Source organism: Prunus dulcis, chromosome 4 (assembly GCF_902201215.1).
Source record: "Prunus dulcis chromosome 4, ALMONDv2, whole genome shotgun sequence".
NCBI lineage: Eukaryota > Viridiplantae > Streptophyta > Magnoliopsida > Rosales > Rosaceae > Prunus > Prunus dulcis.
The window spans coordinates 180,376-199,232 of NC_047653.1; the positions used below are offsets into that span (position 1 = coordinate 180,376).

The window sequence follows — 18,857 nt, forward strand, 5'->3', positions numbered from 1 at the left end:
ATAAACTTGAAATTAGCAAAACTCATGAAAGATTTTTTTTAAAAAAAGTATCCGAAATGGTGAGTTACATTTTGTTGTTCCAACATAACAGATTATTTTGAGGCAAATAAAAGAGAGAAGAGTGGGTTATGTTGTTGAATTTCTGACTGAGGGGTTGGGGAATAAATGGCTGGGCACGTAGGCCCGCCTTTGTTGAATCTCGACTCGAGTCTCTCTGTCTCTCTCTCCTTGTTGTCTCTCATGACATTGTTGACCCAAAATAAAAAGTCTTTCTCCTCCTCCTCCTGAGTCCTGAGCCTGACACGAGTGTTTGTCTTTTCCCTAATAAATCTATCTCATTTAATAAGTTTAACAATAGCAAATAACAAATTACAAATTACAAATCGTTGGTTGGTCTTCTGTTGCAGTAAAATCAGAGTCAAAAAAGAGAAGCAAAATAAAACTGGAACAAGGGTGGTCCTCCTCCTCCTCCTCCTCCTTTATTACTTTACTAGTAAATTAATACGCTTTTCTTTTGAATTGCTTGCTTTAATTAATATAAATTAGTATTAGCAGGACGACCTCTGCCTTCTCTCATTCTCATTTTCAGCTTTTATTTAAATTTTTTTGCTCAGCAACCGAAAAACAGATTCAGAGACGGACACAGAGCGAAATTAAAGAGAAATGGGGATCGTTTCTCAGGAAGCGATTAAGCAGTTCCAAGCTTTGATGGATCAAGGTCAGCTTTCTCAGCTTTCCCTTTCTCTTTCTTCCTTTTTTACTGTTTCTCATTTTGTTTCTCTGTTATTTGCTGGATTTTTGAGTAATGGCAGTTGATGAGCCACTCAAGAGAACATTTCAGGTTCGCATTTTCTATTACCTTCCTGCTTTCGTCTCTCCGATCTCTTCTCTGCTCAAACTCAAACTTACAATTCTTCTGCTATGCTAATGCTATCTACTTTCTTTCTCTAATTTATTACTTCCTTTTTTTTAATCGACTTCTTTTATTTAAACTTTTTTTGTGGGTTGTCAATGGCTTGTGGTTTGCCAAATTGACATTTGCTGCCATCCCCAAAGGGCCAAGGCTCAAAGCATGTTTACTGCAGTTTCCAGTTTAACATCACCCCCAAACTCACAAATCTAATTCATTGATATTAGTAACATCAACTAGGCGGCTGCTATTTGGTTCCACATCATGGACATTGTCTTTATCATTTCTTCTCTTACTATTTCATGGCAATTTACCTGCCCAACAAATGCTTGATTTCAATTTTGAGCTCTACTGGATCTTTCGGGATCATACTCATGCTTTCCCTTCTATAATATATTTTCCCCATGTTTTTCGAATTTTGGATTTATCATAAAAATTGTTTCCTGTTTTATATAGAATGTTCATCAAGGATATCCTCTTGAGACTTTCGGCCGTTTTCTCAAAGCAAGAGAGTGGAATGTCGCCAAAGCCCATAAAATGGTAACATGCAGCTCTTTAGCTTCCCAATTTAACCTAATGAAATCCTATCCACTGTCAGCGCACTTCTTTTTTTATATTTTTAATTGGTGAAATGATATCTTTTTGATGTTCCAGTTGGTAGATTGTTTAAACTGGAGGGTACAAAATGAGATTGACAATATATTGGCCGTAAGTTTATCCTATTCCTGTACTTGCCTAGCATTTTGGTGTTTTTCAGTGATTGAAAAATTACCAATCTTATTTATACATGTGCTGGTCTCCAGATGCTGACATTTTTGGAGTCTTATTCCTCCATGCAGAAACCGATTGTTCCAACTGAATTATACCGGTCAGTACGAGATTCACAGCTCATAGGTCTTTCGGGTTACTCAAGAGAGGTGCTCATCCTAACTTAAAACTTATCTGTTTTTGGTGTTTACATTTTCTTTTCAAGACCATGACAGTGTTGACGATTTCAATCCTGCAATCTTTTGCTCCATGGGAATTGAACCTTTGATAATAATGTCTCTTCTACCAGTGATTTTTTATTATTTTTATTTTTAAATTTGTGTGCTGTAACATGTTTTACTCATTCTTCGTTTCTCTTCAGGGTTTGCCAGTCTTTGCCATTGGTGTTGGGCTAAGTACATTTGACAAGGCATCTGTAAGTTTTAGATTTAAATGAAAGACCATCTTGTCTTATAATTGAAAACAATTATTGAATTTGAATCATCTACTTCTGCCTCTTTATCTTGATGCTCAAGGTCCTTGAGTCCTTACAATCTTTGAGTAATATTTTTATATTTTCCATTGCAGGTTCACTACTATGTGCAGTCACACATTCAAATTAATGAATATCGAGATCGTATAATTTTGGTGAGTATGGGATCTTGAATCTCTAAGCTTTCACAAGTCATTTTTCTGACCTGTGTGTTCGGTTGTAGCCTTCTGCATCGAGGAAGTATGGTAAGCCTATTATCACCTGCGTGAAGGTTTTAGATATGACTGGTTTGAAGCTCTCAGCACTAAGCCAAATTAAGGTACAATATAACCAGAAGTTTATTTGTTTATTTGTTTTCATTACAGTTGAGACTATCTTCTTCTTTCCTATCATAAGTACTGATGACAAATCTATTTAGGTTTGTCCAATGTTCCTTAATTAAATTTTATAACCAACTTAAATTAGGTTGATTATAAGCGTGAAGATTCTACTTTGTATGTGTCTAAATGAGTTCTACAATGTAAACCATGTAGCATTCACTACTTTGTATGTTTTATGCCCGTGCAGTTATTGACAATTATATCAACAATTGATGATTTGAACTACCCGGAGAAGACAAATACATACTACATTGTAAATGCCCCATATATATTCTCAGCTTGTTGGAAGGTTAGTCTTCACATTGTGTTCTTTGTGATATCATGTAATCTGTTGTGTCCTGTATAACTGGGTTCGTCCCCACTTTGTTTATTGCATGATCATTATTGATCTTTAAGCCATAGGGAGTATGGTGCTCATGTTCTTCAAAAACTTTATATATTTTAGATGCCCTTTTGGAATGGCAGTTGTATAATTCTTGGACTGTTAGCAGGTTGTCAAGCCCCTTTTGCAGGAGAGGACAAGGAAAAAAGTGCAGGTGTTGTCTGGTTGTGGTAAGGATGAACTGTTGAAGGTAAGATGTTTTCCCTATAATGCTTGAAGTTTTGAGAACTTGAATGTTTATGAGTTCTTGTCATATTTCTCAAAATCATCTTTGAATAAGTTGATTTTGATATCTTTAGTAATTTCATTTGGCAACGTCAAAATTCAAACGGACTAATCTTGTAGTTGGATTTGATGTTTGTGTAGATAATGGATTATGGATCTCTTCCACATTTTTGTAAAAGAGAAGGTTCGGGATCATCTCGGCATTCACAGAATGGAGCTGAAAATTGCTTCTCCTTGGACCACCACTTTCATCAACAGCTCTACAACTACATCAAGCAGCAATCTTTGATCAAGGAACCTGTTCACCCAATGAAGCAGGGTTCTTTTCATGTGGATGTACCTGAGCCAGCTGCAGAAGGAACACAGATTGCTAAAACGATAGAATCTGAGTTTAACAAGTTTGGTAATGGGAATGGGCTATCTGACTCTCTAGATGACCTCAAAATCAATGGTGACTGAAACCACAGAGCTCGGTGCCTTGCAGACTTGCAGTGATGAATCTTACACCTTTGTGCTCAGTCTAAAGCTGCGGGACAAGGAATCTTTGCGTTACTGGTCCTACCGTTGCAATCATACGATATGATTGGTTGTAATGGTAGTTGCTCGCATTATCTACGTGAACTTCACAAGGGATATAGCTAATACAGTGTATGTAATATGACATATGGCTGCTGGATACTAAGTTCAGACCTGTGCCGTGCGTAGCCTGATGTGCGTTGTAGTGCAGCAGCAAATTGTCATGTCATCTTTAGTTGCACAGTTCTAAATCATATACTAGTTGCACAGATTAACCTATTTTCACCTTCAGCGATTTCTAAATATGTTTTTTTGACTGACAATTATAAATCATGGAGGTAAAACATGTCAGTTTCTGTAGAGCCAATAAAAGAAGAAAGTATTCTTTTGAGTATTGAGATGAGATAACAAGCGATTTACATGTTTCCCTGCTTCTGAACCACTGAGACTCTTAATAAATAAGTTTTCCTGAATACACCAAAAATGGGATACTACGGTAGGCAGATGGGGAGAGGAGATACGTTATCATCTTTTCATTGCAAGATCAATTCTCCAAGCTTAGGCACTTGTGAAACAGAAACAGAAAGAGAACTTGGTGTTTCTCTCTCAATGATCTGCTCTTGTATCCTCCTACAAGTTAGAACTGAATGGAGAATGACCCTGATGACTCACCTGCCACCGTTTGTTCTTCTTGACGCCGCTTGCGAAGTTCACCCTCCACCGCTGATTTTGCTGACTCTGCCATATCTGCTTTGCTCAATGCCATGTCTGTCGCAGTCTTGATTTCCTCTATCGCTTTTAAATTGGCCTCCAACTTTTTATCTACTTCCCTTTTTCTTACATTGATTGCTTCTACTTGGTTCATGCTCTCTGCCTCTTTCTGCTCAGCCAATTTTCTACATTCCTCGACTTTTGTTGTCAAAGATTCATACCCCTCCGATGATAGTTTGATCTTGCCGCCACTGGTCTCTGAATTTGAACAAGTACCTGCTTCCTGTGTCCCCCCGGATAAGAGCTTGAGCTCATCAAGGGCTCTTTTTTCTGCTTCTTTGGCATCTTTAGCTTCTTCCAGAGCGATTTTCAGTTTCTTCTCTGCTTCCTCTGCTACAACCCGGGTATCTTCAGCTTCTCGCTTCTGTTGATGAGCATTTTTCTTCATCTCTTCTGCTTCCAGCCATGCGCTTTCAGTTTCAGATGAAAGCTTCTGGGCAGTTGAACTGTGATCATACTCATGATGACTAGGAGGTGACTTAAGCTGTGCCTCTGCCTCTTCCTTGGTTTTCTGTATTTCAGCAGTTAGTTTAGCAGCAAGAGATTCCATTTCCATTTCTTTATCCTTCAGTTCAGTTTGCTTCCTCTTCACATCCTCCAAATCCAACCTGAGGGAGTTCACTAAGCTTCGAAGAGAACTTTCTTCATCAGCAACTTCCTGCAGCGTCTTTGTGGCTTCATTCAGCTCCACAGTTATCACTCTCATGGAGTCCATTTCACAAGCGTGGGCTTTTTTCATTTCTTCTTGTAAAACTTCAATCTCTAAAGTTGTTTCCTCAAGCTTAGCCTCTAGACTTTCGGTCAGTTCAGGATCAACTTCTAGCTTCAAAGATAGTAATTTCTCTTCTACTTGTTGCTTAGCACTATTGTAAGATCGGAGGTGGGCCTGTTTTTCAGCCACAGCGTTTGCCTGCTCTTGTTGGGCCTGTTGGGAGGCAAGCTTTAGCTGTTCGATTGATCCCTGCATGGCTGCAACTTCCTTTGAGAGCTCATTAACCCTGTCTGAGTTAACGTTTGCGGAACGTTGAGCTTCTGCTGCCTGTTGGAATGCAGCCAGTTTTGCTTCCAAGGCGGCATCAAAGTCCTGTCGGATTTTGGTGAGCTCTTGCTTTGTAGCATCGAGTTCGGTCACAGTGGCTGTGTACTCCTTTCTAGCGTGGTCCAATTCGCGTTTCCAAGCTCCACCTTCAATGGGTTCTCTGGATTTGACCTCTTCCAGTTTCTTAGCCCGAATCTTGACTTGTTCTGCATCTTTGATGGCTAATTGCTTGGAGTCGCTTACAGTTTTGAGGTTGGTGTTGAGATCCTGCAGAGTTCTCTTAGCCTTTTCAAGCTCATTGAGTGCTCGAGCTTTTGTAGTTTGCGCACTCTCTAGTTGTTGCTTGATCTTGTTTAGTTCTTTCTGGGCCAACAGAAGCTGTGTCTCCTTGTCCAGTGCATGATTCTGACAAACAAGGAATTAATGAGCAGATTCAATCTTAATTAACTATGAGTTTGTTTAAATTATGACCATCATCACATTACCAAACAGCTAGCTAGCCTCCCTCAAGTCTGAAGGGTAGCTAGAGATGGATAGATGGAAATAAGTTAACATGGCCTATGGGATGAAAGGAGGAAAATAAATATATAAATTGAAGGGATTAATTGAGTTTGAATGTACAGAGTTACCTCTGAAGAAAGTTTTTTCTTGACGGGAGTGGCATTGGCAGGGGAATTGGCATTGGCAGGGGAACTGGCAGTTTTTACCCCTCTAGAAACGACCTCACCAAACAAACTAACAGCAGCTTTGACAGATTGGAATGGAGCCCTGGTGTCAACCTCTCCCACCTCTGCCCTCGGAGAACCCGAACCCGAACCCTTTTGCTGATCCTTTACACGGATATTCGCCATTTTGATTTCTCTTCTGCAAACATGCATGCATGACAGTGTCACAACATCAATTAGCATCACCAATTCAATCTTATATATCAAAGTAATTGAACCAAATTCAACCAACCAGAGGTGGGAGTGGATGCCAACAAACAAGGTGTGTATATTTATATTATATATTATGTGCATCTTTTTTATGTACCAGCTATCTATGCATTGCAATATACAGAATAGCATGTAGAGAATTAAACGGATGTTTTTAATGTATGAGAAAGCTATTCATTAAATCAAACGAGAGAGAGAGAGAGAGAGAGAGAGAGAGAGAGAGAGAGAGAGAGAGAGAGAGAAGCAAATTAACGAAAATATTGAAAACTTGAAAGCACGTACGTATGTACCACCGCAAAGAATAAAAGATGAAGTTATTGTCGAGTCAGAGGTGAAGGATCATCAGAAAAAGACTCTGAGAAAACCAGGCAGCCAATTCACGAATTAAGAAATTAAAAGGAACTTTCTGAAGAAACAAAGTTAGAATGTGATGGTGGTGATGGTGGTGGTGGTCCGGGTCTCAAAATTCTCAATTCTCAATTTCTGTGATTGAAGCTCCGGGTCCGTTGCAAACAAGAACAGGCCCAAAAGATGAGGTTCATTCAAGTTTTGCCTTGTACATGATTTTACTTGTCCTATTTTAGCGGGAAGCAAAGAGAAGTATGCGCTAGTTAACGTTAAATGCCAACCGCTTAGAATTCAGAATAGACAGAATTGGCCTTGACTATTGCATTTCTCGCCATCTCTATCCCAAAAATCGAATGGAGATTTTTTTTTTTTTTCCTCCTCCCACACGCGGAAAAAGGAAGAGAGATAATTTGTGGCATGAGTATCACAAAAAATCCAAAAACTCAGGAGATATTTAGACCGTTGACCAGCCATCACGGTGCCTGCCTTCTGTTCCTCCTATTCCCACCCCTATAAGAAGCAGACCAATTGTGGTTTAGTTAGTTACATATCTCTTCACTTTGTTTTCTCTCCCCTCTTAGATGAGAGTTTGATAAAATTAAGAATGTCATGGAAATTTCATGCGATTTATTTTTTATATAACATGTTAGAAATTCTCTGTGCACAATGTGAATTTTGTATCGATATTATCGATAATAGGTCAGTGACGGTTCCAAGATTCGAAAGTCAGTTGAGCAAAACTTACGTACTAAACTCAACGGTACGAATGAATTTCATTAATAAATATAAAAAGATACACCTAATTAAAGAGGATGTAATGAGCCTTACCTTCAAATGCATCTTCTTTTTTTTTTTTTTTTTTTTTTTTTTATCTTTATCCATAGATAAAAGTTCAACAAATGCAAAGACTAAAACTAAAACCAAAAGTAAATGTAAAGCAAAATAAAATATAACTATCGATGCTTAGAACTCTTAAATTCTTCAATTATCAATGCTTTATCGATATTATTAGAAAACTCTCTTTCATCCCTAATTACACCCTAGAATACTCAATTTTAAATTAAAACTATAATTAAAGATATATAGAAACTAGAAAGAGAAAGAAGATGCTAATGTCGAGTAGCTAAAAGATAGAGAAACAAGCTGATGTCGCATAGCCCAAAGAGAAGGAGAGAGAAGATATAAGACCACCTGGATGGGCAGAGAAGATATAATGTTACCGCTTTTAATTTTTTTATTATTTTGGACTGAGCTTATAACATATGTAGGTTTTTTTTGTCTTTTATTAAATTTGGGCTAGGTGGACACCCAACCTGCCCTGTGCACAGAACCGCCCCTGTAATAGGTTGATATGTTATATTATTAGATATCAACAACATATAACATATCAGCAATCCATCCTTTAATAAAGAACGTATAACATTTATCGACACTCCAAAAACGTTATCTTTGAGTTTCTCTCCTCAACATCACTTGGTTGTGCTAGTAATAATTTACAATCTCTCTCTCTCTCTCTCTCTCTCTCTCTCTCTCCCTCCCTCCCTCCCATTTTGTCCTTTCTCTTTCTAAAACGAAGTCCTTCAATTCAAGGGGGGCTTGCGTTTTATCCCATTCAGATTGTTTAAATGCAGTTTCAAATTTCAATTTTGGTGGGAAGGGAATCTGCTTCATCTTATTATTAGCTAGTAAGTAATAATATTAATGTTTGGGTTGGCATGCACTCTACAATTCAGATGGATGTTCATTGATTCAGAAAGGAATAGAATAGGAAACCACATTTACTTCCCACCAGGCATTGTCATCTGATTTCCAGCAAGTCAGCAACTCAACTTTCTTGTACAAATGGAGAGTATGGTAGTGCATATGAACTGTTCTCCCCACCCCAAAACAATTGTCCATTTGGCATACTCCATGCTAGATGAGTCCGTATTACAGAACATTGGGTGGTGGGGGTGGACAGGGGACATCAAATAACACCGAAAGCGTGACAAACCGAACCAAAAACAAACAAAACAGAGCATATATTTTCTTAATAACATCTGATACAGACCTCCTTATTGAGGAAGAAAGTTCAAACAATAGAGGCCAAATTCTACAACATTATGATGATGTGACACAATATATTATCACAACGAAGAACGCGCCACCCTTGTAATTGGCCTGCAAGATGCAAACTTCTTTAATGACTTGTTGAAGTTAGGAACTCAATGGCAAATATCAAAATCACGCATATGCCTGAACAAATTGAAAAGTCTTACATGAGCTCAAGAACAAGGGCAGATGCTCCCCCTCCTCCATTACATATGGCACCAACCCCATATCTCCCCTTTTTATGTCTCAGTACCTGCAAGAACATTGCTTTCAATTCAGGCACACCAGAAATTAACAAATCTATTTGACCAAAAAATACAAAAACAAAAACAAATATATGGAAGAAGCAAATAATCTAGATGCAGCTTCCATTTCTTACAAAAAAAAGCCCCATCTCCCCAATAGTTTTACCACAGAAGAGAGATGGACAGCTAGCAGCAATTTTCAAATCATCAAGCACAAAAATTATAGACAGAAAAAAGCAATGAATTACCCCTAATAAAGTGACCAAGATACGAGCTCCACTGCATCCTAACGGGTGTCCCAAAGATACAGCTCCACCATGGACATTAACTTTCTCCTGAATTCATAAGAAAGGCAAATTGGAAAAGAAAGTGAAGCTGCTGCAGATACTAGGGCAAAAGGACGCACAGCAAAAATGTAAAGTGGAAGAACAACTAAATTGATCTGCTTTGCATCAATTTCGATTTAAATAATTTTCAACGAAGACTCACAGGATTAAGGCCAAGCAGCTTTTGGTTGGCAAGAGCGACCACCTGCCGAGATTAAAATACGTTTATGCAGTAAATGCTTAATGAATCAGAGCCAAGTTATATCATATAAAAAGCATGAATTCTTACAGAAAATGCTTCATTTATTTCATAGTAATCAATTTGAGAAGCTTCCAAACCAGCATTTGAAACAGCCTTTGGTATTGCAAGGGCTGGAGCAGTTGTAAATAACTCAGGTGCCTGTCCAGAAAATATTGTTTCAGTATTAACACAATCTGAAGTCCAGCAAACCAAGATAAACAAGAATGTCATTTCACTACCTGGGCTGCATCAGAAAATCCCTTAATCTTAGCAATTACTTGTAACCCAAGTTGAAGTGCCTTCTCCCCACTCACTAGCACTAATGCAGCTGCACCATCACTGCCCAATAGAAAAGCACAGCCCATAATGCATTGAAGATATGAAATTTGCACCAATATTAGAAGAAATTACAGAGAGAGGGAGAGAGAGAGAGAGAGAGCACCTTATGAGAGAAGCATTCCCAGCAGTAACAGTACCCCCATTCTTCTTAAAACTTGGTCGAAGCTTCCTTAATTTTGCCGCATCAAACTAGCAAGGACAGTTGTAAGCAGAACATACAAAGAATTTTTTTTTCCTATACCTCCAAAATCATGACATTGAAGTTCAAAAGTTAGGGTAAAGGAGGAGGAGAAACATAGTGGTTACAAGAGGTAGAGCTGTGACTTCTTCCAACTTGAGATTGGAAGTGCAACCAATCCAAAACCCTCACTTTTCTTGTCTATAAATTCTATGATACTGGTCAAAATTGTTCAAATCCATATATAGGTAATATTTCTTTATCACTTAAAACTCAACAGTTTTGGAATTCTGATCTGAAAACTAAAACTTCCTATTACTGCTTTGAAAGAAATATATTCTATATAAGTTCATCCCATATTGTACTTACTGTTTTTAAACCGTCATCCTTGTCAACAGTTGAAGAAGGCTTTCCTCGTCCCTCAGGAAGTTCAACCTACAGCAGGAGATTGATAATGAACAGACATTTTATAACATGCTGAAACGTTTCTGCTGTTCAGCACAGAACTAAATCATACCGGAACAATTTCCCATGCAAAGAGACGAGCATCTTGTGCAGAAGTTCCACGCTCAAAACTTCGAATAGCATAAGAATCCTGCAAGTAAACATTGATATAGCCCAATGTTAGAGGTCACTAGAAACAACAGTTGGTTAAACATAATATGCAAAGGGGGTGTATATTTTAGAGCAGAGCAATCTCTAGAGAAATATTACCTGCTCTTCCCTTGAAATGGAATGTTGATCAGCACACATTTCAGCACAAACTCCCATTCCAAAGTCATTATAGACATCCCAAAGACCATCTTTAAGCATGCCGTCGACAATAGTATCATGTCCTAATCGAGATCCCTGTCTGTTTACAAATTAGACATTTTTCCGAACAAGCCAAAAGAGAACTCATATGTGTACAAATGAAGCTTAGAAAGCACACTGAATGGCCAACATAAGCGTAAGTTAGATTCTTCAAGTGGCAGCTATTTTAGCAAGAAAGCCTGCAATTTTGATGAATTGTTACATACTTGAGTTGAGTCAGTGGGAAAATCCCCTGATTACGATTTATACAAACAGACCTGTCATTTGTCACTAGAAGAATCGTTGTTCAAGGTATGGGATTACAAAGAAAGAAGCATAAAAAGAAAGGGGAAAAAGGCTTAACCTGGCAGCAGGTAGATACTTAGGTGCATTGGACATGCTTTCCATGCCACCAGCCACAACGATATGGTTGAGACCCAGCTGGATGGTTTGTGCAGCTAGCATTGTGGCTGATTAAAGAAGAGAGAGAATATTTCCAGCACTGATCAGTGAAGATCAGAGAAGTTGAATAGAAGAGGTAGAGAGAGAGAGAAAGGAGGGGAGCGACCTTTCATGCCAGAAGAACAGACTTTGTTGATAGTAGTGCAAATGACAGAGTTGGGTATGCCTGCACCCAAAGCAGCCTGTCTTGCAGGAGCTTGGCCTAAATTGGCGCTCAGAACATTCCCAAAGAAGACCTCTTGTACAAGGGATGGATCCAAATTTGCTCTCTTAAGAGCGCCTAACATTTTATATATTTTTTGTAATTATTATGGACAAGATAACCATTTCATTCGAATCAATCACATTATTATATTCACGGCCATCCATCAGAGAAGAGAAAGCAGAGCTGCAGAGGGTAATTAATTATGAAGAATAGATAGAGAGAAGTTGTTTCATACATCGAATAGCAAGAGAGCCAAGTTGGGTTGCTGTGACAGATGAGAGGGAACCAAGGAATCCTCCCATGGGCGTACGTGCGACTCCCACTATGCAAACATCTGAACAAGACAAGACGCCAAAAATCGAAACAAAAATATTGAAGCAGAAATTAAACAAGAAATGAAGCACTTAATTGAAGGAGTGTGTTTGTTTACCTCGAGGTTTAATAGAATCAGAAGAAGATGGAGACATCATGAGAGAGAGAGAGAGAGAGAGAGAGAGAGAGAGAGAGAGAGAGAGAGAGAGAGAAGGATGGAAGGATGGATCTCGGTTCTTTGTGTGTGGATTTTGATAGCAAACAAACAGAGTTGGTTGCTGCACGTCTTAACGTCGTCGGGCAAGGAAAGGAAAGCTCAAAGGAAGAAGAAAGAAGGAATGAAATTCGGATGAAGTTTTTGAGAGCGTTTATTCTATTTTAATTGATGAATGAGGAAAGACATGTTATTGTTATCCTTATCATGGATCGACAGCGCTGAGGATTTATTTATTTATTTATTTTCTTTTTTCTGGTTTACGTTGGCAATTTTGGCGCCATCATTGCATCATCATTTATCGCCAGACTGCCTGCCTGCCCGCCCGCCCGCCCGCTTCGATACATCTGAATGATATCAGCATCCAACTTTATCATTTTACGCCGGGAACCGCAACAACGCGGCTGCTGTGCTCTGCTCTTAGCCTCTTATGACTTGTTTATCATGAACTAAACTAGTTTGGTCCTCAATTACTTACTGTTCGTTCGCTCCTCATAGTTCAATTTGCTAACATTAATTTTAAAATTAACATTTCAAGTCCAAAGTCACCTCACCAATCAGTTAACAAGGCTCAACAAAATGGTTGGGTGCTGCCGTTGCCATATATGTTCATGGCACGAGTTACACACCAACCGCCCAATGGGAGTCCAAGTCCAAGGCTTCGGGAAGTCGATGCTACTTGCTTAAGACTCACCAATCAGTTAAGAAGAGCCTGTGGTGACATTACCAGATTGCTGAAACTCAAAGTTAGGGCTCTTCCGTATTAATCTGGCACTGGCTGCTCAGTACGGATTATGGAAGAGGCCATGCTTGCTAACATCAGGAAACAAGGTTTATGGCACTCATTTTACTTAAGACGGAGGACAAAAAGCCTACTATACCAGCCAAGCAACAAAACAAACACACAAAAACACTAAATTGTAAAGCCTGTTACCCAAATTAAGTACGTGACATAGCAGACAGATACAGACATCCAAAATCTTCTTAACTAATTGACAAAGCTATACATTACTCCTCTAGGACAAAGTACCAGTGTCAAGTTAACTCATCGCACCAGGGTCTTGAAGAACCCATCTGCAGACAATACACAAAAGAACACGATGAGCGATCATTCTCTTCTCAATTTCTAATCCTAGAACCCATCAGACACATACCTGAATGTGAGGTTGATACGAGTTGCCTCTACTTTTGTCCGCTTAGGCACCGAATGCATCCAATCCCTTTGAGTGTAACCTCTCATCACCAATAGTGATCCATGCTTAAGTGTGAAAGAGTACTGATCAGCATGGTTCCTCTTTAATCGCTTACTTTTAGGTTCTTGATCATCTCTGCTTTCTGGCATTCACACCGAAAGACAATTATACCAACGCAAATTCAATTGTTGTTTTATGTTTAGACATAAATTTTTTTTTTTTTGTAGTGAGAGATGTTCTAAATGGGTCCTGGGCTTCTAGTCGTGCAGATGGAAACCTGCTGCAAATTATAATATTGTAACTATGTGTCCATCCGGTTAACTGTCCACTATACATGCACAACAAAGGATAAACCATAATAAATGGAGGAAACGGTTGATTGAATCATACCTTGGCATGTTTTACTGGGTTTCTTCTTCAAGAAAAACTCACGTTCGCATCCAAGGGATAAGGACGCGATTTCAGGAGTTGATCCATAAAGCTTCTCATCATCAGAATGCCAACCAACATGGTCATGACCACCTTTATACCTATTTAAGATCAAGCTATTAAAACTGCTGCCAGGAAGAGCTTTATGGACCTAACAAGGAAGATAAATGAAGACATGATGAGCCATGGCACCCTAGTACGAGTTACCAGCAAGGATGATGGAAAATGAATACTAAAGCAGAACAGTCTTATTACCGCTTCCAAGATTTGCTTAAGTGGTGGATGATCATCCCATGAATAGGCATGAGGCTGGTAGCCGCTGTAAACCAATTGAGGAAGCCCTGGGCTTGCTACATAACATGTATCTCTAGGCTGCAAAATACCCACCCATAAATAATATTAGTTTGGTTGGGTTGGGTTCCGATCAATCCTCAATTTAAGGCATGTAGAATCATAAACAGTAGTTAACACCAAGCTCCAAAGAATATTACTCATTTCTTACAGAATTACCAATATTTTGCAACAAGTGAACAATTCAGAAGACCCAAATAGTAATAATTGATAGAAAAAATGGCAGATTTGTACAGAAATTACATCAGAGAGGGAGAGAGAGAGAGAGAGAGAGACCTGGAGGCAGGAACGACCGAAGACGCGAATGGTGGGTCTGGTCCAGGGGATATGGGTGTGGAGGTAATCGAACCATGTCCAAGCCTGATCGAAGCTAACGAACCTTGGGATGAACACAACTTCACTTCCATTGCCCAGAACGACCGTCTGTCTTTTCGCCTTATTCTCACTCTCATTATTAGGGCTTGGGTTCGTCGCTTCACCACCCACCGTCACCGACACCTTCAACTTCCTCAAACTCATCGTCGACTACGATTTAGGCGCCAATCCCCAATCATAATACGACATCCCTTGCCTTTGTTTTTAGTCGGTAGGATTAATAATACGACATCCCTTTACTTCATATATTCGCTACTTACTTGAGTTGAGTTGGGTCTTCAAAAGCCGGATGGGCGTCGATAAAGTTACCAAAGGGGCCATCAGCCAGCCATGTCTTTGTGTTTATTCAACCTATTCGAATCTCACAGGATGAAATTATACATTTACTTAGAGCAGTTGAGTTGATGTCCGCCCCATTGCATTTGATTCCCATTTTCGGTAAAATAGAGTATTTTTAACTCTCACTTATTTTAATATAAAAAAAGAAACAGTGTTGTGTTTGAACTTTGAGGAGAGGACTGTGAACCAGCAATTGATTCATAGTCATAAAACAACATGAAGCATACATTAGCCATTGGCTCTATTGCTGATTTTACAACATGCTTTCTATTAGCTCTTTCGTTTCAGTTGACGTTTGAGTTTCTGCAAAATTGAAGAAGAATTGGATTGCAGGCAGCAAGGCAGTTTTTGGCTGCCACTGAAAATAACATAATTTAAGCTTACCCCACCATCATCCATAAGTTCAATATTACATTTATACTTATACATGCACAGGACAGGATTTCAATTTCAACATACTTCCAAACATTCAAACCTCCTACTTCCTACTTAACTTCATACTAGATCTATCGTAAACTACATTGCCAATCTTCTTGCTAATGCATGACCAAACTATAGAGATTCAACTCTTCTCTCCTCATTGTTAGAGGTCTACAACTAAAAGCCAATAGTCAATTCCGCACTACCCTGAGGTTGCATCCGGATCTGGTGCATCAGTTAACTTGATTTTCAATTCTATTTCCCCTGACTCGACGTCGCAAAGCCTCAACCAAACACTCTGCACCACCTCACCATCTACACAAGTAATACAGCTTTCCCTAACTAGGCAGTTGTCACTATCTGGGACAACCTTCCTTAATGTTGTCTCGCCAGAAGAAACTCGTAAAATCTGTCTCAATCTAGCAGCAGAGACTATTGGCTGCAGGCTGACGTGAGCATGTCCCATCTTATCATCTGTCTTCAGAAAATCTTTATCAAACACTTCCTACAGAAAAAAGAAATTCCGTCACACGTCATACGAGCCTCAAATATTACCAATTTCAATAGCCTTTGCAAAGTTAACTTTACCAACTATATAATCAATCTATAGCAAATTACTCAGAAATGTGCATTTCAGAACAATATAGAACGTTGTAAAATCTAACCCCAAGAAAAAAATAAAAACAAATCAAACTTACAAAGTTACTTATCTAAATTTGTTTATTTGCTTCCAAAAACTAAATACGATCCTTGATTCCCTTTTATCAGTGCCATGTTTTCAGGTTGCAACTTGACGAAATCAGAATTGAAATAACTAAATTCATACAAATTAAAGAAAAATACTGGTCTAATATTCACATAACACAGACTTCTACCAAACAACACAACATAATGTATTAACCTCATCAGAAGAATTGGCTACCTTCAAATTTCAAATGCCTAACTTACCAAATTTAGAACTCCAATAGGTTCGTTAAGGAAGAAGCTTAGCTCTTCATTCCAAACGGGATTAAGGCAACTGTTGATAACCTTGGTTTTCGCCACCTGGTACAGAATATACTAATGAGTCACTTCAAACTACCATTGTTGTAAAAACAATTTCATTCACATACAATGTGTGATACTCCAAACAGTTTTAGAGGTGCCTAAAAGAAACGCTCAATGATATTAATATATACCTATGCCTGATACATGAAATTTGAAGTACAGACCAAGGATATTCCAATTGTGCATACCCTGAAGTGTGTGCAATTGAGAACAACTACATTCTTAGCAGATATATAGACATCCAACCTGCAAGTATGTTTGTAAAAAATGTGCTTATCTCTGAAGTATAAACTCCTTAGTACCATCAATTGAGTAATTTCGTCTCTTGATAAACTAGCTGAAGGAATCACACATCAAGTCATAGATTATTCTGGCAAAGTAAAGAGTGAGTTAGATATGAAAGGTTCTCATTAAGAATGTGAGAATGTGAAGGTTTTCTAACTTTCCAATGCGGTCATAGTTGACTACAGCTGTACATAAGGTGTATTAGGAGGGTTCTCTAACAAAGAATAACTCCTTTCCAGTTAAAAGGAATAAACGCTAAAAAAGCTAGGGTGCCCGTTTCGTTATCATCCCAATAGAATCTTTTGATTTAGCTTCAATAAGCGTTGAAGAGAGATTGCATAACTTTCCTTTCATTTAACATCTTTTGTACGAAATCCGATTCAATGTGGGATAAGAGGGAATTATCACTCATCCTTCCTAGAATATAAACACACGGACTTAGAAAGGAAGCTTATGAGGACAGGGAAGCAATCCACTTCAGCTAAGAGTGAAGTGCCAGATAGCTGTGTGTGTGCGTGCAGAACAAGATAAGTGTCTGTGCACACAAGCGTGTGGTATCAAAAGCATATCCATGAAATTTTTATAAAAACAGTTATAAAAAAAGGACACCAAGTTCACCTGATTTCCCAATTTGACAACAACATAAGGATCGCTGCTCTTAAAATCCCGGATTACCAGTCTTTTCCCTTGCACGACTGTAACTTTTAGCAAACCCAATGAATCTCCCATAGTTCCCTTCCAGAGATGTGCCAACTTATAAACCAGGCCAAACCACTGCGCATAACTCGACATATATAACCAAGGGAAGTTTAAAAAGGGAAAATGCATGAGAGTGTATTCTCAACTTTTCAATAAAATTAATGGCCAAAGAGCGAAAATTCCACCAAAATACTATAACATTATGCACTTTTGTACTACTACTCAACCTTAAAACAGATCCAGCATTCACCCAGAGGGCGTTGAACCATACATTTACAAAAAGGCAGAAAATATTCCATGGCGTTTAACAGAATAGAGGTCTCTTGTGAAAGAAGAAGATCAAAAGCTCAATAAATGAAAGACCCAGTAATATAATATAGTTCACACTAACAATTCCGCAGAACTGAAAAAAGACGGTTCATTTAATTGAAGACAGTGCAAAAGTTGGGAAAAAGGAATATGCAAAGGAGCAAAAAATAAGATAAAATTGATCCAAGCCAAATATACGAAACATTAGACTTAATACTCAGCTTAAAAGGTAAAATATTATGAATCAACAACGAACATATAACATATGATTCTGTCTGTGTGAAAGGAAAAGGCAGAGGCTTTGCGTAAAAGTTGAAAAAGAAACAAAAAAAGAAGCAGCAGTTTTAGCAACCCGATTATCTCACATTCTGTACTGATATTACGAATAAACTGAAAGCAAACCCCAAGAACATAACAAATACCCACCAGCTAGAGACTAGAGCTAGCTTACTAATCAATGGAGTTAATCCCTAGTCTACACTCACTTCCTCTTCTCATTGCTTTTTTTTACTAAACAAACCCAAAAATTCAATTTATGTGGGAATTTGGAAGCAAGAAAAACAAAAACCAAAGACAGAAACACAGGAGCGAAGACAACTTACCAGATTTTTAAGGATTTGCTAGGCCTGTCTTATGAATATTGAATGTAATGAATAATGAACAAGAGCTTTATGGGTGTTGTCTGGCTTGTGGCTGTTGTGGCTTATTCACCGCCAAAATTAGACACAAGGGCCAGCGGGCTCGCCTAGTTACCGGCCACTACAGGTCGCCTGAGTAGTATGTTCATTGTTCAGCAATGGATGGAAAAGGCACGTGTCAGTCTCGAAATATTTTCACTTTTTCCCTTGCCTAGTCGATTATTGACCAAAGCAACGAAACCAGGTCTCTTGAGTGAGTAGTGGGGTCTGAGCTGACTCTGACTGCCCACATCGTGGAATGTTTGCCTTACCCTATCTTTAATAATTCTTTTTCCTTCTCTTTCTTTCAGGCCAAAAGAAAGAAAATAAATTCCTTTTCTTTTCTTTTTTGTTATATCATTGCATGTGTGATGCATTCGCTTTTTTTAAAACTAAAAAAAAACAAATTAAAACCGTGGTGCTGCTGCACATGGTCGGTGAGTGGGTAAATGTAAATTTTTTCTTGGGTGCCTGCCCAATCTACGGAGATGTCCATGTGAACGATCCACAATTGCACGTGCACCAGAAAAGAAAAAAACAAATAAGTAAAATGATTACTTTTGGGATTAAGTTATGAAGGTT

The 18,857-nt window shown here is 38.6% G+C and overlaps 5 protein-coding genes across 9 annotated transcripts; 1 reads left to right on the forward strand and 4 right to left on the reverse strand.

Moving 5' to 3' along the window:
• The first annotated feature begins 386 nt into the window (after window positions 1-386).
• LOC117626008 (SEC14 cytosolic factor) lies at window positions 387-3,938 on the forward strand. Of its 4 annotated transcripts, none has more exons than XM_034357622.1 (12): window positions 387-453; window positions 615-718; window positions 813-841; window positions 1,367-1,450; window positions 1,565-1,618; window positions 1,714-1,827; window positions 2,040-2,093; window positions 2,246-2,305; window positions 2,374-2,469; window positions 2,718-2,819; window positions 3,022-3,102; window positions 3,279-3,938. In XM_034357622.1, the coding sequence occupies exons 2-12, from the start codon at window positions 664-666 to the stop codon at window positions 3,594-3,596; spliced, it is 1,047 nt and encodes a 348-aa protein (XP_034213513.1). In that variant the 5' UTR covers window positions 387-453; window positions 615-663; the 3' UTR covers window positions 3,597-3,938. The 4 variants fall into 4 exon arrangements, with proteins under 4 accessions (XP_034213513.1, XP_034213514.1, XP_034213512.1 ...); XM_034357623.1 differs by having other exon boundaries at window positions 412-493; XM_034357621.1 differs by lacking the exon at window positions 387-453 and having other exon boundaries at window positions 518-718.
• An 82-nt stretch (window positions 3,939-4,020) lies between these two features.
• LOC117626006 (WEB family protein At1g12150) lies at window positions 4,021-7,220 on the reverse strand. Its single transcript, XM_034357617.1, has 3 exons — window positions 6,681-7,220; window positions 6,093-6,327; window positions 4,021-5,868 (listed from the first exon to the last, which is right to left on the reverse strand). The coding sequence occupies exons 2-3, from the start codon at window positions 6,312-6,314 to the stop codon at window positions 4,291-4,293; spliced, it is 1,800 nt and encodes a 599-aa protein (XP_034213508.1). The 5' UTR covers window positions 6,315-6,327; window positions 6,681-7,220; the 3' UTR covers window positions 4,021-4,290.
• A 1,525-nt stretch (window positions 7,221-8,745) lies between these two features.
• Window positions 8,746-12,370, reverse strand: LOC117626007 (acetyl-CoA acetyltransferase, cytosolic 1). 2 transcript variants are annotated; one of them, XM_034357619.1, is made up of 15 exons: window positions 12,150-12,370; window positions 12,056-12,117; window positions 11,861-11,959; window positions 11,527-11,700; window positions 11,323-11,428; window positions 10,881-11,019; window positions 10,684-10,761; window positions 10,536-10,601; window positions 10,092-10,177; window positions 9,889-9,988; window positions 9,698-9,808; window positions 9,572-9,613; window positions 9,331-9,417; window positions 9,005-9,090; window positions 8,746-8,923 (listed from the first exon to the last, which is right to left on the reverse strand). In XM_034357619.1, exons 2-15 carry the CDS (start codon window positions 12,093-12,095, stop codon window positions 8,839-8,841), a joined length of 1,299 nt encoding a protein of 432 aa, XP_034213510.1. In that variant the 5' UTR covers window positions 12,096-12,117; window positions 12,150-12,370; the 3' UTR covers window positions 8,746-8,838. The 2 variants fall into 2 exon arrangements, with proteins under 2 accessions (XP_034213510.1, XP_034213511.1); XM_034357620.1 differs by having other exon boundaries at window positions 8,746-8,906; window positions 12,056-12,366.
• Window positions 12,371-12,773: 403 nt separating this feature from the next.
• LOC117626009 (DNA oxidative demethylase ALKBH2) lies at window positions 12,774-14,826 on the reverse strand. The gene is made up of 5 exons (XM_034357625.1): window positions 14,401-14,826; window positions 14,029-14,145; window positions 13,735-13,924; window positions 13,306-13,486; window positions 12,774-13,225 (listed from the first exon to the last, which is right to left on the reverse strand). Exons 1-5 carry the CDS (start codon window positions 14,641-14,643, stop codon window positions 13,192-13,194), a joined length of 765 nt encoding a protein of 254 aa, XP_034213516.1. The 5' UTR covers window positions 14,644-14,826; the 3' UTR covers window positions 12,774-13,191.
• Window positions 14,827-15,165: 339 nt separating this feature from the next.
• On the reverse strand, window positions 15,166-18,495 carry LOC117626204 (protein C2-DOMAIN ABA-RELATED 11). Its single transcript, XM_034357861.1, has 4 exons — window positions 18,201-18,495; window positions 17,209-17,364; window positions 16,207-16,302; window positions 15,166-15,763 (listed from the first exon to the last, which is right to left on the reverse strand). The coding sequence occupies exons 2-4, from the start codon at window positions 17,317-17,319 to the stop codon at window positions 15,461-15,463; spliced, it is 510 nt and encodes a 169-aa protein (XP_034213752.1). The 5' UTR covers window positions 17,320-17,364; window positions 18,201-18,495; the 3' UTR covers window positions 15,166-15,460.
• Between the last annotated feature and the right edge of the window lie 362 nt (window positions 18,496-18,857).

What these genes read in the sequence shown, in the direction of transcription:
- LOC117626007 (XM_034357619.1), bottom strand. Translation starts at nt 12,095, where the DNA reads ATGATGTCTCCATCTTCTTCTGATTCTATTAAACCTCGAG. An exon ending in CTGTTCTTCTGGCATGAAAG is followed by an intron (nt 11,429 to 11,526) that starts GTCGCTCCCCTC and finishes TTCTTTAATCAG; the next exon opens with CCACAATGCTAGCTGCACAA. An exon ending in GCCCTTGTTCTTGAGCTCAT is followed by an intron (nt 8,924 to 9,004) that starts GTAAGACTTTTC and finishes AAGTCATTAAAG; the next exon opens with AAGTTTGCATCTTGCAGGCC.
- LOC117626006 (XM_034357617.1), bottom strand. Translation starts at nt 6,314, where the DNA reads ATGGCGAATATCCGTGTAAAGGATCAGCAAAAGGGTTCGGGTTCGGGT. An exon ending in AGAAAAAACTTTCTTCAGAG is followed by an intron (nt 5,869 to 6,092) that starts GTAACTCTGTAC and finishes CTTGTTTGTCAG; the next exon opens with AATCATGCACTGGACAAGGA.
- LOC117626204 (XM_034357861.1), bottom strand. Translation starts at nt 17,319, where the DNA reads ATGGGAGATTCATTGGGTTTGCTAAAAGTTACAGTCGTGCAAGGGAAA. An exon ending in TTGTCAAATTGGGAAATCAG is followed by an intron (nt 16,303 to 17,208) that starts GTGAACTTGGTG and finishes ATTCTGTACCAG; the next exon opens with GTGGCGAAAACCAAGGTTAT. An exon ending in CTATTGGAGTTCTAAATTTG is followed by an intron (nt 15,764 to 16,206) that starts GTAAGTTAGGCA and finishes TTTTTTCTGTAG; the next exon opens with GAAGTGTTTGATAAAGATTT.
- LOC117626008 (XM_034357622.1), top strand. Translation starts at nt 664, where the DNA reads ATGGGGATCGTTTCTCAGGAAGCGATTAAGCAGTTCCAAGCTTTGATG. An exon ending in CAGCACTAAGCCAAATTAAG is followed by an intron (nt 2,470 to 2,717) that starts GTACAATATAAC and finishes ATGCCCGTGCAG; the next exon opens with TTATTGACAATTATATCAAC. An exon ending in GTAAGGATGAACTGTTGAAG is followed by an intron (nt 3,103 to 3,278) that starts GTAAGATGTTTT and finishes ATGTTTGTGTAG; the next exon opens with ATAATGGATTATGGATCTCT.
- LOC117626009 (XM_034357625.1), bottom strand. Translation starts at nt 14,643, where the DNA reads ATGAGTTTGAGGAAGTTGAAGGTGTCGGTGACGGTGGGTGGTGAAGCG. An exon ending in TCGGTCGTTCCTGCCTCCAG is followed by an intron (nt 14,146 to 14,400) that starts GTCTCTCTCTCT and finishes GGTATTTTGCAG; the next exon opens with CCTAGAGATACATGTTATGT. An exon ending in CGTATCAACCTCACATTCAG is followed by an intron (nt 13,226 to 13,305) that starts GTATGTGTCTGA and finishes TATTGTCTGCAG; the next exon opens with ATGGGTTCTTCAAGACCCTG.